The sequence below is a fragment of the Rhea pennata genome, chromosome 28 (genome assembly GCF_028389875.1).
Source record: "Rhea pennata isolate bPtePen1 chromosome 28, bPtePen1.pri, whole genome shotgun sequence".
Lineage (NCBI taxonomy): Eukaryota > Metazoa > Chordata > Aves > Rheiformes > Rheidae > Rhea > Rhea pennata.
Genome location: NC_084690.1, coordinates 681,949 through 697,354, shown reverse-complemented (window position 1 = coordinate 697,354; position 15,406 = coordinate 681,949). Strand labels below are relative to the sequence as shown.

The 15,406-nt window shown below is 72.5% G+C and overlaps 3 protein-coding genes across 3 annotated transcripts; all 3 read right to left on the bottom strand.

Annotated features, from left to right (window-relative positions):
* Nucleotides 1-1,267: 1,267 nt before the first annotated feature.
* On the bottom strand, nt 1,268-2,400 carry ANKRD39 (ankyrin repeat domain 39). Its single transcript, XM_062596891.1, has 4 exons — nt 2,249-2,400; nt 1,943-2,046; nt 1,656-1,859; nt 1,268-1,561 (listed from the first exon to the last, which is right to left on the bottom strand). Exons 1-4 carry the CDS (start codon nt 2,346-2,348, stop codon nt 1,424-1,426), a joined length of 546 nt encoding a protein of 181 aa, XP_062452875.1. The 5' UTR covers nt 2,349-2,400; the 3' UTR covers nt 1,268-1,423.
* Nucleotides 2,401-3,259: 859 nt separating this feature from the next.
* Nucleotides 3,260-10,373, bottom strand: SEMA4C (semaphorin 4C). Its single transcript, XM_062596785.1, has 15 exons — nt 10,342-10,373; nt 8,596-8,752; nt 7,544-7,692; nt 7,401-7,463; nt 7,225-7,323; nt 6,469-6,565; nt 6,261-6,377; nt 6,037-6,188; nt 5,782-5,957; nt 5,546-5,690; nt 5,242-5,464; nt 5,048-5,163; nt 4,810-4,967; nt 4,666-4,736; nt 3,260-4,514 (listed from the first exon to the last, which is right to left on the bottom strand). Exons 2-15 carry the CDS (start codon nt 8,720-8,722, stop codon nt 3,670-3,672), a joined length of 2,538 nt encoding a protein of 845 aa, XP_062452769.1. The 5' UTR covers nt 8,723-8,752; nt 10,342-10,373; the 3' UTR covers nt 3,260-3,669.
* A 547-nt stretch (nt 10,374-10,920) lies between these two features.
* On the bottom strand, nt 10,921-15,141 carry FAM178B (family with sequence similarity 178 member B). Its single transcript, XM_062596650.1, has 16 exons — nt 14,933-15,141; nt 14,494-14,689; nt 14,321-14,388; nt 14,137-14,247; nt 13,915-14,064; nt 13,680-13,785; nt 13,513-13,591; nt 13,310-13,430; nt 13,144-13,225; nt 12,634-12,810; nt 12,362-12,459; nt 11,819-11,909; nt 11,604-11,705; nt 11,388-11,465; nt 11,134-11,286; nt 10,921-11,022 (listed from the first exon to the last, which is right to left on the bottom strand). Exons 1-16 carry the CDS (start codon nt 15,139-15,141, stop codon nt 10,990-10,992), a joined length of 1,854 nt encoding a protein of 617 aa, XP_062452634.1. The 3' UTR covers nt 10,921-10,989.
* Between the last annotated feature and the right edge of the window lie 265 nt (nt 15,142-15,406).

The window sequence follows — 15,406 nt, the reverse complement described above, 5'->3', positions numbered from 1 at the left end:
CCCCAACCCCATCTTTGCTCAACCAAATATGGAATTTATTTTATTTTATTTTATTTTTCCCTTTTCCAATGGGGTAATAAAAAGTCTATATCTGTATCTCGGCCTGCTCAGTGCTTCGCCGACCCTACGTGTGTCTTCTGCCCCCCCCCCCGCCATTGCTACGGCCCGGCCTCTCTGCGCGGCCCCTTTAAATCTTCCCCCCCCCCCCCCCACCGCCGCCGTGTTGTTTACAGCGTCCTGCGGCGCCCAGGCCCCGCCCCGCCGGGGGAGAGGCGGCCGCCGATTGGCCGCGGGACGCGCCCTCGGGGGAGGGGTGGCCTGATTGGCGGCGGGGCGTTTCGAGCGCGGCGGTCGCCGATTGGCTCAGGAGCGTGAGGCGGGGAGGCCGCCGATTGGCGGCGACGGGGCGGGGCGGGAGGGCGGCGGCCACCGATTGGCGGCGGCGGCGGCGGGAGGGGGAGAGGCGAGAGGCGGTGCGGGCGGGCGCCGCGCGGCGGGCGGCTGAGGTAAACGCGCGTTGCGTTTGCGCCCTGTAGCCGCGCTTCACCGGCCTGCGAGCTCGGCGCCGCTCAGCGCGGCGTTTAACGCGGAGCTCGGGGTTACTACGGGCCGCGTTAAGCGTCCGAGGCCCCCGGGCGCTGCGGCCAGACGCTCTCCCGAGCGGTTACAAGTGTGTCTCGGCCAGCGCCTGGCTGGCCGGCGGCGCCCCGCGCTGGCACAGCACCCCAGCCGCACTCCCCCAGGCCCGCAGGCTCTCCTCCGTGAAGGAAACAGGTCTTTGCCCAGTTCCTATTTTTTTTTTCTGTGAAGAAAATAAATCGTGCTGGAGGGGTGGAGGCCTGCGCCTCCGCTCTCAGAGCAGTCCCGTCCGACAGCGTAGCGAAGGAGCCGTAACGCTCGCTCCCTGCAGCCCCGAATCTTTTATAACGGTTCCTGCCGCGTTGCCGCTGGCCCCACCTCACCCAAAACGTCCCTGGGCTCGCTTACAGCTAACGCGCCGAGCTGCCCCAGGCTCGGCTCTGCCCGCAGCTTGCCCAGTTTGCGGCTTGAGGCAGTAGCAGGATGGTGTTAGCTCCGGCCAGGGAGGATGGGGTGCAGGGCAGCACGGCAAGCCTGCCCCCTCCCCAGCACTGATCCCCTCCCCACAGCACCAGGAGCCCAGCACAGGCTCTGGGGCCTCAGGTCAGACAGAGCCGCAGGGCCAGCACTGGCTCTGGGTGACCACGTGCCCCTGCCAGGGGCAGGGGACAGAGAGGCAGACGCAAGGTTTGAGGTGCTGGGGACTTGTTTTCCGGCAGAGCCGGGGTCCTGCGTGACCCAACGTCCCCAGGGCACGGTGGCGGCGGGCGTCCCCACGGCACGCGGCACCCAACACGCTGCAGCACGGTGGCTCCGGGTTTTCCAGCTGCGGTGGCACCCCCCGTCACGTGTCCAGCAGATCCCGGAGCTCGGGCTTGGCCACGTCGCAGGGCCGCCGGCCCTTGGCGTCGCGCGCGCCCGCCAGCGCTGGGCTGTGCTGCAGCAGCAGGGCGCAGAGGTCGCGGTGGCCACGCTCAGCTGCCTGCGGGCGACACGGCACGGGGAGGTGGGGGGGGCGGGGGTCGGCTCCGGCAGGCCCCTGGTGTCGCCGGGCATCCCCCAGTCCCACCACCCACCTTGTGCAGGCTGGTGAGGCCGTCGTCGTCTGCAATGGCGGGGTCGGCGCCGTGGGCCAGCAGCAGCCGGGCCACAGCGAGGTGGCCGCAGTAGCTGGCGCGGTGCAGGGCCGTGGCGCCGCCGGGCGTGCGGGCGTTGCAGCGGGCCCCGCGCTGCAGCAGCAGCCGGCAGACGCCCAGGTGCCCATTGCGGCTGGCGTAGTGCTGGGGGAGGAGAGGAAAGGGGTGTGTGTGTGTGTGAGGGGACACCCACGCGTGTCCTCCCTCCCCTCGCCCACCCGCCGTACCAGGGCCGTGTAGCCCGCCAGGTCGGGCTCGCTGGGCTCCCTGCGCCTCTCCAGCAGCTGCAGCAGCCGGTGCTCGTCCCCGTCCCGCGCCGCCGCCCAGATCCCTGCGGGCACGGGGACAACGCGTGAAGGCCGCACCGGACCTCCCCCCCCCCCCGCCCCCGGTCCCGTCCGCGCTCCCCACCACCCTGCCCCACGCCGCCGCCCCGCTGCCCCGCCACACCCCAGCCGTGCCGTGCCGTGCCGAGCCTCCAGCCCCGCTCCTCCCCTGCCCCGCTTCTCCCCGGGCCCGCCTCCTCCCCGCACCCCGCTCGAAGTCCATCTCCCGCAGGCTCTGGTGCACGCTCGGCACCGCCAACCGCGCCGGGCAGCAGTGCCCGCCCGCCGGCTGGCCCGGCCCCGCCATGCCGGCGCCGAGCCGGGCCAAGCGGGGCCGAGCGAGGCCGAACCTAGCCGAGGGGGGGGGACCCGAATTGAGCCGAGCCAGCGCGCATGCGCTCTGACGCCCGGCGAGGCCCCGCCCCTCGCTGGGGCCCCGCCCCTCGCTGGGGCCCCGCCCCTCGCTGGGGCCCCGCCCCTCGCTGGGGCCCCGCCCCTCGCTGGGGCCCCGCCCCTCGCTGGGGCCCCGCCCCTCGCTGGGGCCCCGCCCCTCGCTGGGGCCCCGCCCCCGCCGCGCTCGGCGCTGCACCATGTGGTGGTGCCCCCCCCCAACCCCGAGCTGCCCAACCCCCCCCATCATGGGGGCCCAGGCGTCCGGGCGCCCCCCTCCCCCCGTGCCAGGGGGGTCGCTGGCATGTTCCCCTCCCCCTTCCCCCCTCCCCCCCCGCTGGCCCCGGGCCCGGCCAGGCCCCGCTCCCAGGCCCTGGCGCCTGGGAAAGCCGGGCGCTGCTTCCGGCCCCCGCTGCGGCCTCGCCGGGGCCTGGCCTCGTCCCCCCCCACCCCCACTCCGGCCTTTGGGACACCGCGGCCCTCCCCGGGGACCCCGAGTGCCCCCAGCCTGCTGCGGCGGGGGCCCAGGCGTCCGGGGCGCTGGGCCAGGCCTTGGCAGCCCGTAGGCTCCCAGGGGGGTGGGGGGAGGCCTGCCCGGGGCCCTCCCCACCCTGGGAACGGCGCTGCGATGCCCTTTTATAGCCCAGCCCGCCCGGAGCCCTTTTCATTTTTCCATGAGCTCAGCGGGGCCGACGCGGGGGGGGGGGGGGGAAACGGACGGACGGACACGGACAGACAGCCGCGGCTGCACACAGAGACACCCGAAACCGTCCCCGGCTGCACCCCGGGGTCCCCCCTCAACCAGCACCGCACACATCCCCCGCCGTCTTTTTTTTTTTTCTTCCTTTTTATTATTAATATAAAAATCCTCAAGTATTTACAGCAAATAAATATACTTCAGTAACAAATAAATTACACTGGGGGGGTTATACAAAAAAGGACGGGGCGGCGGCGTGCAGGGGACGGGCGGGGGGGGGGGACACGGGGGCGGCAGGCGGGGCAGGAGGGAAGGGGTATTTACAGCCCCGCGCTCCCCGCCTCGGCCCCCTCGAGGCGGCGGCCGGGCGTTTTATTAAAAATAATTAAAAAATTAAGAGTCCTCGGGCCACGAAAAGAAAACCAGGCCCGGCCGCGGCGGGGACGCGGCGCCCGGCACCCAGAGCTGGGGGGGGGGAGGCCCGGCGGCGGCGGGCGCCCTGAGGTAGCGGCTGCGACGGGCGCTGGTGCCGGCGGCGGGCTCACACCGACGACTCCTCGGGGTTGGAGTCGGGCAGCGCCTGGCGCTGCTGCAGCTTGCGCCGCAGCTCCTCGGCCAGGTCGGCGCAGGGCGGCCGCTCGTCGGCGCCCAGCGCCAGCCGGATGTAGCCGTTGGAGGAGGAGCCGCGCAGGGGGCCCAGGTGGATGCGGGTGGGCGAGTGCAGGGGCTGCCCGGGGATGCCGCTGGGCGGCGAGACGACGGCGGCGGCGGCGGCGGCGGTGGGGACGCCGTTGCGGCACGCCGACGCGTGGCCCGGCACGATTTTCAGCGAGCCGTCCGAGTAGTAGTAGCTGGCCGGGTCCCAGAGCTTCTCGTCCGAATCGGAGGCGGCGCTGGGGGCGAAGCGGGGGCTCGGCGGCTCCTTGGGCAGCTCGATGGGGTACACCAGGGTGCTCTCGATGGCCTTGGCGCCTTTGCCCAGCTCCTCGCGCAGCCGTCGCCACAGCGAGAGCACGGCCAGCGCCAGCACCAGGCACAGGGCGCCCAGGCACACGGCCACCACCCACACCAGCCCCAGGCTCTCCAGCGGCGCCCGCGTCTCCAGCGGCAGCCCGGCGCCCGCCAGCACCGTCACCCGGTAGACCTCGCTGCTCACCCGGGCGCCTTGCTCCTCCGAGAAGCAGCGGTAGGTACCGCTGTGCTGGGCGCCGGCTCCCGGCACCACCAGGGCTCGCAGGCGGGCGTCGCGCAGCACCAGCGTCTGCTCGGCCGCCAGCGCCCGGCCCTCGAAGGTCCACAGCGCCTGGGCCAGGTTGGAGCCCAGGCGGCACGTCAGCACCAGGTCGGTGCCGGCCACCACCGTCACGTTCTTGGGGGTGACGGATCCTACCGGAGAGGCGAGTGGTCAGGCCGGGAGCCACCAGCACCGGGCAGGGGGACACACAGGATGGGGAGACACCACCAAGCTGGGGAGACACCTCAGAGCCGGCTCCCACCCCTGGGCTCCCACCCACGGGAGATGGCGATGGGCTCTCACCTTGCTTGGCCACCTGCGGCAGGGTGCAGGCACGAGTGTCGGAGCTCAGCACGTCCTGGACCAGCTGGGACCTGCGGGAGGAGGCAGCAGAGGTTACGGGAGCACCGCACCACAGCCCTGGGGCACCCATGGGTTCCTCCTCACCCGTTGAGGCCCTCGGCGCGGACGCAGAGGCTGGCGTTGCGGCTCCAGGCGCAGTAGGGGTCGCGGGCCAGCACGCAGTCCGTGCACGACTGGTAGCGGCTGCAGTCGGCCAGGGGCAGCTGGGCCACCTGGAAACGGGAGCCGGCGAAGAGCAGCTTCTGCAAGGGTGGAGAGGGACAGTGAGGGCCACCGCCAGCCCCCTGGCCACCAGCCCTGTCTTCTCCGTGACGCCACTCACCTTCCGGCCTGCCAGGACCAAGCTCTCCACGGGCTGGGCCGGCTCGAAGACCTGCAGCTCCTCCACGAGGTGGACGTGGGCGCCCAGGTTCAGCGCCTTGTGCACCCACCCGTCACCTGCGGGATGAGACCGGTGGTCATCAGTGGTGGCCCCAGCCCCAGAGATCCTCCCGCACAGTCCCCTACAGCACGTACCTGTACCGATGAAGAGCACCTCGTAGATGGTGCCATCCAGCCCAGGCACCCTGTCCACCACCAACTGGGTGAAGTTAGCATCCTTCTTGAGCAGCAGCGGGCGCCCGCGGTGGGGCAGGATGGGCTCGTCCATCAGCGGGTGCTTCTTGGCGAAGTTGAGGGTGTTGTCGGGCAGCTCCAAGGAGCTGGCGAAGCCGTTCCGCCGGTGCCAGTTGGTGATGCACTGGGAGACGGAGGGCACGGTCAGGCACAGAGCCAGCGCCGGGACCCTCCAGGCCTTTCCCCCGCCACCTCTGGCACTCACCGCCCCGGGACGGGGGCTCGGCACCTCGTCCGAGTACCGGCCCCACTTCTGGGCCTGCTCCCGGTACTCCTTGTAGGGCCCCTCAAAGGCTTTCTTCACCTCCAGGATGTGGTACCGGCAGATCGCCGAGACGTCCACGTCCCCCCTGCAGGGATCGGGCAGGTTTTGGGGACAGATGGAACCCAGGGACCCACGAGCACCAGGGTGACGCATCCCACCACACCCCACGCGCTCACCAGCGGGCCCGGAAGACCCCGAAGAACGCGGTGTCCTGCCAGTCGGCCCCGGGCAGGGTGAAGACGGCCTGGAGGCGGTTGAAGTGGAGCTGCTGCTCGGGCGCCGAGCACACCAGGCGCGCCTTGAGGAAGGTCGTCCACTTCTTCTGCAGCGTGCGGGCACCGCCGACGTCCCCCTGGGCACCCAACGGGCGTCAGGGCAGGTGCCCGCGGCAGCCCCACCGCCCCTGCCCGAGCATCCCCGTCCCACTGTACCTTGCAGACCCGGGCCACGCGGGCCACCACTTGCTCGGCGTAGCAGTCGTACTCCACGGCCCGCTCGCTGAAGAAGAAGTAAACCTTGTCGTCGTCGCCGGTGCTGCTGGCCGCGCTCTCCTGCACGTAGGCCGAGGCCACGAAGTGGGGCTCTGCGGGGCAGACAGGGAGGGTAGCGCCGCGCGGCGGGGGCCCTGCGCCCGGCCCGTGGCGCCCTGCCCTACCGTTCAGCCAGGAGGTGAGATACTCCGTCTTCATGGAGTAGTGGGGCCCCAGGTTGCGGAGGATGACGGGCTCCGTGCCCAGGAAGTTGTTGAAGGTGGCAGAGTAGAGCTCGCCGTCTGCAAGGCAAGGGCTCAGCGCCGGGGCGGGCGGGCGGGTGGCCTCCGTCCCGGCTGAGGGAGAGCGGCTCCCCCGCGCGGTGCCACCTACCCACGATGAGGCCCGTGTGTCCCTTGGTGGGGTCGTACGGACACTTCCCTTTGCCATCCTCGAAAGTCACTTGGTCCAGGGTGAAGCCGGACAGCTCCTGCAGGGCGCGAGAGATGGGGTTCAAATCCCCTCCACACACTCCCCGGATCACGTCCGCCATGCCCAAACCAGCCGCTGGCAAGGGGACACCCCTGGACAACACTCCTGGGACAGGGGCACCCTGGACGATTCTCCTGGGGGCAGGGACACCTGTGGATGATGCTCCTGGGGATGGGGACACCCCTGGACAATGCGTCTGGGACAGGGCACCCCTGGACATGATGCTCCCGAGGGCGGAGACACCCCTGGAGAGTGCGCCTGGGACAGGGGCAACCCCTGGACGATGCTCCTGGGGATGGGGACACCTACAGATGATGCTCCTGGGAATGGGAACATCCCTGGATGATGCTCCCAGGGACAGGGACACCCCTGGATGATGCTCCTGGGAATGGGGACACCTACAGATGATGCTCCTGGAGATGGGAACATCCCTGGATGATGCTCCCAGGGACAGGGACACCCCTGGATGATGCTCCTGGGAATGGGGACACCTGTAGCTGACGCTCCTGGGAATGGGAACATCCCTGGATGATGCTCCCAAGGACAAGGAGCCATCCTAGAAGGGGGGCAGGCCTGGACCACGTTCCCAGCGATGGGGAGCACCCAGGGAGGAGCGGCCAGGGCCGGGGCGACGGCGGCGCGGGCGGCCGTACTCACGATGTAGGCGCACTTGGGCTGGAAGGCGTAGGTGCCGCAGGCGTAGAGGTGGGAGCTGTTGTAGCTCTGCAGGAAGCGCACGTAGTTGAAGCAGTCGGTCTGGGGAGAAACGCTCCATTAACGCGGAGGGGGGTGGCAGGTCCCAGCGCCCCGTCCCCGCCGCCGCTGGCCCCTACCTGGTTGTTTTTCCCCTTCTGGATGCACTCGGCTTTCTTGTCCACGGGGGCCTCCCAGGAGATCTGAGCAAAGGGGATGGGAGAAGGGGTCAGCGGGCTGGGAACGAGCCCCGCTGCCGCCACGTGCCCGCCGGGGACCTCACCGCCGCCTTGAGCTCCACGGTGCCGGTGGCCAGGGCGAAGACGGCCTCGCGGGCGCCCACGTAGAGCAGCGCCTCGGCCTCGTCCAGCGTCAGCGTCAGGTAGTGCGAGACGCCGCCCCGCGAGAAGCGCTTGGCCGCGTCCTTCAGCTCTGCCGGGCGAAGGGACGGCAGGGCCCGTCGGACCGGCGGCAGCCGCCGAGGGGTTAACGGCGGCCCGTGGAGAGCGCGCGCGCGCCCGCTACGGAGCCGGGGGGCCGGCGGGCACGGCGGCGGGCACCCGGCGCCCTGCCCTGCCCCGCGGCCCCCAGCCCCGGCGCACAAAGGGCCCTTTGTCACTGCGGAAGGCGCTGCCGGCGCCGGCGGACACAGCGGCCTTTGCCGAGACCCCAGCTCCCGCCCCTGCCGCCCGCCCCCGGGGCCCGGCCGAGCCCGGAGAAAAGGCCCCATTGACGGAGGAGGCGCCAGGCCCGCGGGCCGGGACGGCGCGGGGGCCGCGGGGCGCAGCAAAGGGACGGGGACGTGGCACGGGGGACGAGGGGCTCAGGGTGCCGCCACGGCAAAGGGATGGGGACTCAGGGCACTGGTACAGCGCGCGGACGGGGACACCAGGCATGGCACAGGGAACCCGGTACAGGGACAAGGGACACAGCAGCGGCATGGCACAGGGATGGCAAAATGGGACAGGGACAAGGGACACACATGGCACTGGCATGGCACAGCCACAGCAACCCAGGGCACTGGCACGGCACAGGGACAAGGGACCCGGGATGGTGGCACGGCACGGGGCAGGGGACACGGCGCAGGGACACAGGGCACCACCATAGCCCCGGGATGGGGAAATGGCACAGGGACAAGGGAGATGGCACAGGGACAAGGGACACACATGGCACCGGCATGGCACGGGCACAGCGACACAGGGCGCTGGCACGGCACAGGGAATACGGCACAGGGAGGGGGAAACGAGGTGCTGGCATGGCATGGGCACCTCGGGGTGCTGGCGCAGGGTCGGGAACGGGGAGGCGGGCGGGGGGGGGGACGCGCGCGGTACTCACCCGCGTAGGGGACGGTCTTACGGGGCACGGCGCTCCACGAGGCCGCCGCGGCGGTGGCGGCGGTGGCAGCGGTAGGGACGAGGGCCAGCAGCAGCGATGCCAGGGCTGGCAGCAGGCGGGGGGCCATGGCGCAGCGGGGGCGGAGGGGGAGGACGGCCTGGTGGCGAGGGGACGGCGAGCGGGGCGGGCGCCAGCGTCACGCGGGCGTCGTAGCCCTCGGCGTCACGAGGCCGCCCGCACCGGCGTCGGGGACCCAGGCATCCCCGCCGCGCTGACCCATCCCGCCCCGGCCGGGCGGGGGGGAACCCGCAGAGGAGGAGGAGGAGGAAACGGGCTCTTCCTCTTCCCACCCGCTTCCCAAACGTCCCCTCGGGACGGCTCCACCTCGCCCCGCATCCTCTTCCCGGCCGGCAGCTGGGAAACCCCCCACTGCGGCTCTGCCCGGCCGAAACCCGGGTGCTGGCTTCGCCTTCGGGGGTCCCGCCGGGTGCCCACCTCGCACCGCCGGGCAGGATGCGGCCGGGCGCAGACGGGCCGGGGGCGAGCGGGGCGGCCGGGAATTGTTCTGCCCGAAGGGAAGCAGGAAACGGCCAGCTCCCGGGGGAGCCTCGGTGGCCGGGAGGGGAAGGATTTCCGGACAGGCTGGGGGCACAGTGCTGGTGGGGGGGGGGGGGGGGCGGAAATTGGCCCGCGGGCGTGGGAACCTGGGGCCCCCGGGCACGGCGGTGGGGCTGCAGCGGGCAGGGGCGCAGCCTGGTGTGGCCTGAGCCGTGGGCAGGGTGTCTGGGCTGTGCCAGGGTGCCAAAAACATGGCCGGGGTGTCCTGGGCACGGCCAGCGTGTCCTGGGCACAGCGCTAGTGTGACAGGCACAGCCAGCACATCCCGGGCACGGCCAAGGTGCCAAAAGCACGACCAGGGCATCCAGGGCACGGCAGCACGCGCTGGGCACAGCCAGGGTGCCAAAAGCACAGCCAGGGTGCTGTGCCCACGGCTAGGGTGCCCCGAGCACAGACAGGGTGCCAAAAGCACAACGAGAGTGCCGTGCCCACGGCTAGGGTGCCCCGAGCACAGCCAGGGTGCCAAAAGCACAGCCAGGGTGCCATGGCTGTGGCTAGGGTGCCCTGAGCACAGACAGGGTGCCAAAAGTACAACCAGGGTGCCGTGCCCACGGCTAGGGTGCCCAGAGCAGAGCCAGGGTGCCAAAAGCACGACCAGGGTGCTTTGGGCATAACCAGGGTGCCCCGAGCAGAGCCAGGGTGTCGTGGCCATGGCGCTACGAGCACAACCAGGGTGCCAAAAGCATGACCAGGGTGCCGTGGCCACGGCCAGGGTGCTTTGGGCACGGCCAGGGTGCCCCGGGCACAGCCAGGCTGTGACAGCCACGGCTGGGGTGCCGCGGGCGGGCCGGGGGGGCCCCCGGCATCCCGACCGTGGGGCAGGACCCCCGCTGCGGCTCTGCCTCCCCCGCGGGCCCGGAGCCCCCCACCACCCCCCCCACCCCGGCGGCCCGCTCGGGACGGGACGGGACGGGACGGGACGGGACGGGACGGGGACACCCCGGCGCAGCCCCGCCCCCCCCCCCCCCCCCCCCCCCCCCCCCCCCCCCCCCCCCCCCGCCACCCCCCGGTACCGGGAGGAACAAAGCGCCCCCTCCTCCCCCCGCCCCCGCGGCTCCGCCACAACAATACCGGGGCGGGGCCGAGCCGGGCCGGGCCGGGCCGGGCCGGGGCCGCCGCCGCCCTCACCTCGCGCCGCCGCCGGGGCCGCGCCGGGTGCTGCGGGCCGCGCTCGGGGCCGCCGCCGCCGCCGCCGCCGCGCCGGGGCTGCGCGCTGCTCCGCGCCCGGGGCCGCCGCCGCCGCCGCGCCCGCCGCTGCCCCGCGCCGGCCCGCCCCGTGACGTCAGCCGGGGGCGGGCGGCTCGGCCCGGCCCGGCTCGGCTCGGCCCGGCTCAATTTGCCTCGGGTCAGTTCGGCCCGATTCGGCTCGGCCCGGCCCGATTTGCTTCGGTTCCGTTCGGCGCAGCTCACTTCGGCCCGGCCTGGCCCACTTCGGCCCCGGCGCCATTCGGCCCCGATCTATTCAGCTCTGCTTGGCCAACCCTGGACCGTTCAGCTCAGCTTGGCTCGGGTCTGTTTGGCCCGGCCTGGTTCAGCCCAGCTCAATTCAGCTTGGCTCAGCAGGGCTTGGGTCCATTGGGACCAGCTCGGCTCGGCCCAGCACAGCTCAGCACGGCTGGGCCCGGCTCAGCCCACCTCGGCACCCCTTCCCAGCCGGGGACGCAGCAGCAGGCGGTGCGGGCGACAGCGGGCACGAGGCGAGGGAGAGGGGTGTTTATTGGGGTGGGGGCTCCCCGGGGCGCCCCGCGGGGCTGCGCCCGGCTCCTCCCGGTGCGCTTACGGCTCCGTCCAGCGGCGGCAGGGCTGCATCTGCGGGGACGCGGCGGCGGCGTGGGGCTCGGCTCCGTGCCAGCCCCCCCCCCCCGCCACACCCCCACCCCACCCCGGTGCGGGGCCAGAGCACCCCGGGGTGCCCCTTACCCACGGCGGGCCCTGGGCCAGCAGGTCCTGCCACTTGACGTAGGTGAGGGTGGCCAAACCCTTCAGCTGGGTGCGGAAGAGGAGGCCGGAGCCTTCGCGGAGGCCGGCTCCAAGCTGCCGGTCCAGCTGGGTGCAGAGGTGCTCGAGGTGGCCCTGCGGGTGGGGGGGAGCGGGAGGACGGGGTGGGGGTGGGGTGTCAAGGCGGCAGCAGGGGTACCACCCCTGGGGCGGCCCCCCGCGCCCTCCCCGCTCACCCGCTGCTCATCCAGCAGGCGCTCGGTGCCCACCACGGCGTTGGCGAGGATGAGGAGGCTGTGGCTCAGGTAGCAGGCCTGCGGGCGAGAGCGGGCACGGCTTGGCGCTGCCCTGGGGCACCCTCGCCCCCGGCCTAAACCGGCATGGCGGCAGGTACCCCAGGAAGCGGCGCCGGTGCCGGCGCAGCGCCCGTTTCCCGGGCATGGGGCGCCCACCTCCTGGTCGGGGTCCTCCGGCTCGCTTTGGCACTCGGCGAGCACCAGGCGCTGCAGGGTGGCGGGCCGCACCAGCGCCAGGAGGTTGCACAGTGCCTGCAGCTGGCCGGGAGAGCGGGCGTCAGGGCCCCCCCCTGCACCCCGTACCGCCTCGGCAGAGGCACCACGGTACCAGAGCCCCCCCGAAAACGAGGGACCGCCAGGGCTGTACCCACTTCTGCTCGCATCCGGCCGGGCAGCACTGTGCCCAGCGGCTCCCCCAGCAGTCGGGCCATGATGCAGAGGCTGAGGCGCCTGCGAAGCTCCCTGGGGAGAAGGGAAGAGCGTGAGAAGGGTTTCAGGGCCGGGGCTGCACGGGCAGAGGTGCAAGCTCGTGCCCTTGCAGCCCGCCGTGATGCCCGTGTGTGCCAAGCAGCATCATGATGTGTAACGCCTGGCACGGCGCAATCTCGGTCCCCGGTGCCCTCCGGACGCCCGTGGCGCGGTGCGGCAGCGGCCCGAGTGGAGCCGGCAGCCGGTTCCTGCCTGCTTTGTGCCTGTGCAGCCGGTTGGAATAAAGGAATTAGAGCGAGACGCATCCCAGCCCGGCCCTGGCACGGCGCCTGCAGGGCCATGCCAGGCTCCCGTGTGGCACAAGGGAGCTTGACCCCCCGTAAACGCTGGGCGGGGGGCACAAGATGCCCGGCGGGATGCCAGCAACGCCGCCCCGGCTCTGCCTGGGGGTGGGATGTGGGTAGTGCCAGCACGCGGGCACGTACCTGCCTCTGGCTGTGACATCCGGGAGCAGCCGCACGACGGCCACCAGGTTATGGTGGTGCTGGGAGACCTGGCACAGGGACAGGCACAGATCGGGCAGCTGGGGAGAGCAGGAGGTGCTGAGCGATGGGCAGGGCGGGCCTGGGGCTGCCCCCCCTGCCCACCCCGGGCGGCAGAGCCCTGCGGGGGCACGGCGCAGGGCTGCCACCCGCCTCATTGCATTGGGGATGTGCAGCAGAACCCTCCTCGCCTCGGGGCGGGCAGCCCCGGGTACCTGCTCCTGCCAGTCGCCGATGCCCTCCAGCAGGCAGTGCAGGAGGTGCTGCAGCTCGGGCAGGGGCTGGCACCGCAGCGCCCGGTCGAGGCCGAGGAAGCAGAGCAGGGTGAGGAGCACCAGGCGGGCCCGGTCGGGGTAGCGGCCCGGCTGGGCGACCACGCACAGTGCCAGGAGCTGGCAGGGGAAGGCAGCGTGTGAGCCGGGCACCGAGGACCTGGAAAACACCCCCAAACCACCCCCGTGCCCACGCCAGGGACAGGCTGGCAGGGCTGGCAGCAGCCCCAGTGGGCACCCCTCCAGGAGCTGGCATCAGCGCCGCTCCAGGCATGACCCTCGTTATCAGCAGCCCGACTAGCCGGGCAGAGATAACGAGGGTTATTAGCCAGCGCAGAGGCGTCCGCGTGCCGCCACGCGAGCCCCGGGGCACGCAGCCACCCCCCCGCTGCGCTGGGCTGCCCACCGCAGCGGGCGCTGCGTCCCGCCGCGGGCCGGGCGCCACGCTCCCACCTTGCAGATGTCACTGAGCTGCGACGCCAGGGCCAGGGCCTTGGCGTCCGCCCGCCCCGGGCGCTGCGGAAGGTCCGGGGGCCTGCAGGAAGCAGAGACGGGTCAGCGCCAGGGCACCTGAGCGGACCCCGGCGTCCTGAGTCTCCCGTCCCGATCCTGGCCTCACCTCCTGTCCACGGGGCACAGCTCCAGGGGCAGCAAGCCCTGGCGGTGCAGGGCGCCCAGGTTGGCACCCAGGCGGCAGAAAGTCTGGCCGATCTCAGGCACCGTGGGGCACCAGGGCTCCCCTGGGGGCGAGGGGGCCGGTGAGAGTGGGGCGGGAGACGGGCACCTGGGGTTAAGGCAGCCCCATGCCTGCCCCGCGCTCACCCACGGTGCTCAGCCGGTGCACGTTGATCTCCCACAGCGTCTGGAAAGCGTTGGTCGTATCCGGGCAGAGGGCCATCAGCTGGCAAGGCAGGGAGGGCGTCACGGGCACGGCACCGCCGGGGCATGGCTGCGACACAGGCACCCTCCTGCCCCGGGGTCTGGCTTACCTGGAAGAGCCAGCGCAGGACGGGCAGCGGGCACACGGGCACGCAGCGGTACAGCAGGCTGAGGTGGCCCTCACGGACGAAGGCTGCTTGGCAGGCGGGCGAGGCGCTGAGGAGGGTGAGACAGACGCATGCGCGTGACCACGGAAAACAAATAAAAACAAAACCCACCCAAAAACCGTGGGTGTAAACACCCACCCGCACACACGCGCACGACCACGCGGGTGCCAGCTCTCACCGGAGGAACAGCCCCTCCAGGGCGCTCTGAGGTTGTAGGCCGCGGGCGTCGAGGGCGGGCGCCGGCAGCGGGCGGCCGCAGAAGACGGGCTCGCCGGGGTGCACGGCCGGGATGAGCCCCGGTTTGATGGCAAAGCGGGCCAGGAAGAGCCTGCGGGCGGGAGGGCACAGCCGCCGTGGCACTGGGCCCGGCGGCCGCGGCACCCGCTCTCCGTGGCGTTACCTGTGCTCCTCGGGCAGCGGTGCATCCTCGTCCGGGGACTCCTGCGGGCTGGCGTCGTCTCTGCATACCCACTCCGGGCTGCTCCGCGACGCGGCAGCCCGGTGCTGCTGCCTGCCACTGAGGCGGTTAGGCCACGGCGTGGGCACCAGGCGCCGTATTGGGGCCGCACGGGCGCCTGCCTCACCTCTGCTCCTCGACCAGCGAATCCAGGCTGTTGACGAGCGGATCCAGGCTGCTGGTGAGATGATTCAGCTGCAGGCACAGGGCAAGAGAGCATTAATCCCTCGGCAGCTCCCGTGGCGCCCAAGGGGCACCGGGAAGGTGCTGGGCGCCCACGGGCGCCAGGCAGGGACCTACCCGGTTACGTTTTGCGGGGCTCCGGGGCTCGTCGCCCGCTAGCAGCAGGTCCCGCAGCGGGATGAGGATGTCCTCGCTGTCCCCGGGGGCCACCCGCTCCCTCGCCACATCCAGCGCATGCCCTTGGAGGCCGTCGGCTTCACTGGCGGCACGGTGCTCGCAGTCCCCCCCGGGGCACGCCACGGCCAGCACGGGGCTGAGCCGACAGCCGGCCGGCACCGGGGCCGCCCGGGGCGGGGCGTGCGCCGGCGAGGATCTCCGGCCGCCTCGTTGCCGCGCGGGGCGGGCAAGCCGGTGCCCGCCAGCTGCGCCGCCCTTGGCACGGGCCGGCGCGGGGGCCGGGCGGCGCTCGGCGGGCGGGCGAGGACGGCGGCGAGGAGGGGGCCGGGCCCGCGGCGTCGGGCCCCCGCGGCGCCCCGCCGGCAGCCGCTCGCCCCGCCAGGCCGGCAGCAGGGCGAAGGGGCGGCCCAGCCGCGGGCGCCTCAGCACCCGCAGCTGCCGGTAGCGCCAAAGGCCGGCCCGGAAGCAGGCGCTGAAGAGGCCGGCGGGGGACAGACGCGCCGATGGCAGCGGGATCTGGTACCAGCGCAGCCCGGACGGACTCGGCGCCGCCACCTGCCGCCTGCCGCCGCGCCCCGGCGGCACCATGGCCCTCAAGGGCCCCGCAGCGCCCCGCGGCGCAAGGCCCCGCCGCCGGGGCCGGGCCCAGCCATGGGGGTGGGGCTTAGCTGGGCGGGGTGCGAAGAAAGGGCGTGGCCTGCGGGGGAAGGGGCGGGGCTACACGGGGAGAAGGGCCAATCAGAGGCTGGCGGGGGAGGGGGGGAAGGGTAGTGCTGGCCCCTCCTACCTGAGGCGCCCACCAGGCACTTTCAAATGGCAACCGTCAATGACGCCCCGCCCCTCGCTTTCTGGC

Coding starts and splice junctions, on each gene's coding strand:
- ANKRD39 (XM_062596891.1), bottom strand. CDS start 2,348: ATGGCGGGGCCGGGCCAGCCGGCGGGCGGGCACTGCTGCCCGGCGCGG. Junction 2,047..2,248: donor GGAGATGGACTTCGAGCGGG/GTGCGGGGAGGA, acceptor CCGTGCCCGCAG/GGATCTGGGCGGCGGCGCGG. Junction 1,860..1,942: donor TGGCGGGCTACACGGCCCTG/GTACGGCGGGTG, acceptor CTCCTCCCCCAG/CACTACGCCAGCCGCAATGG.
- SEMA4C (XM_062596785.1), bottom strand. CDS start 8,722: ATGGCCCCCCGCCTGCTGCCAGCCCTGGCATCGCTGCTGCTGGCCCTC. Junction 7,464..7,543: donor CCGTGGAGCTCAAGGCGGCG/GTGAGGTCCCCG, acceptor CCCTTTGCTCAG/ATCTCCTGGGAGGCCCCCGT. Junction 5,958..6,036: donor GCGTGGCCCGGGTCTGCAAG/GTACAGTGGGAC, acceptor TTGGGTGCCCAG/GGGGACGTCGGCGGTGCCCG.
- FAM178B (XM_062596650.1), bottom strand. CDS start 15,141: ATGGTGCCGCCGGGGCGCGGCGGCAGGCGGCAGGTGGCGGCGCCGAGT. Junction 14,389..14,493: donor GCCCCGCAAAACGTAACCGG/GTAGGTCCCTGC, acceptor CTGTGCCTGCAG/CTGAATCATCTCACCAGCAG. Junction 13,431..13,512: donor GCACCGGCTGAGCACCGTGG/GTGAGCGCGGGG, acceptor CCTCGCCCCCAG/GGGAGCCCTGGTGCCCCACG.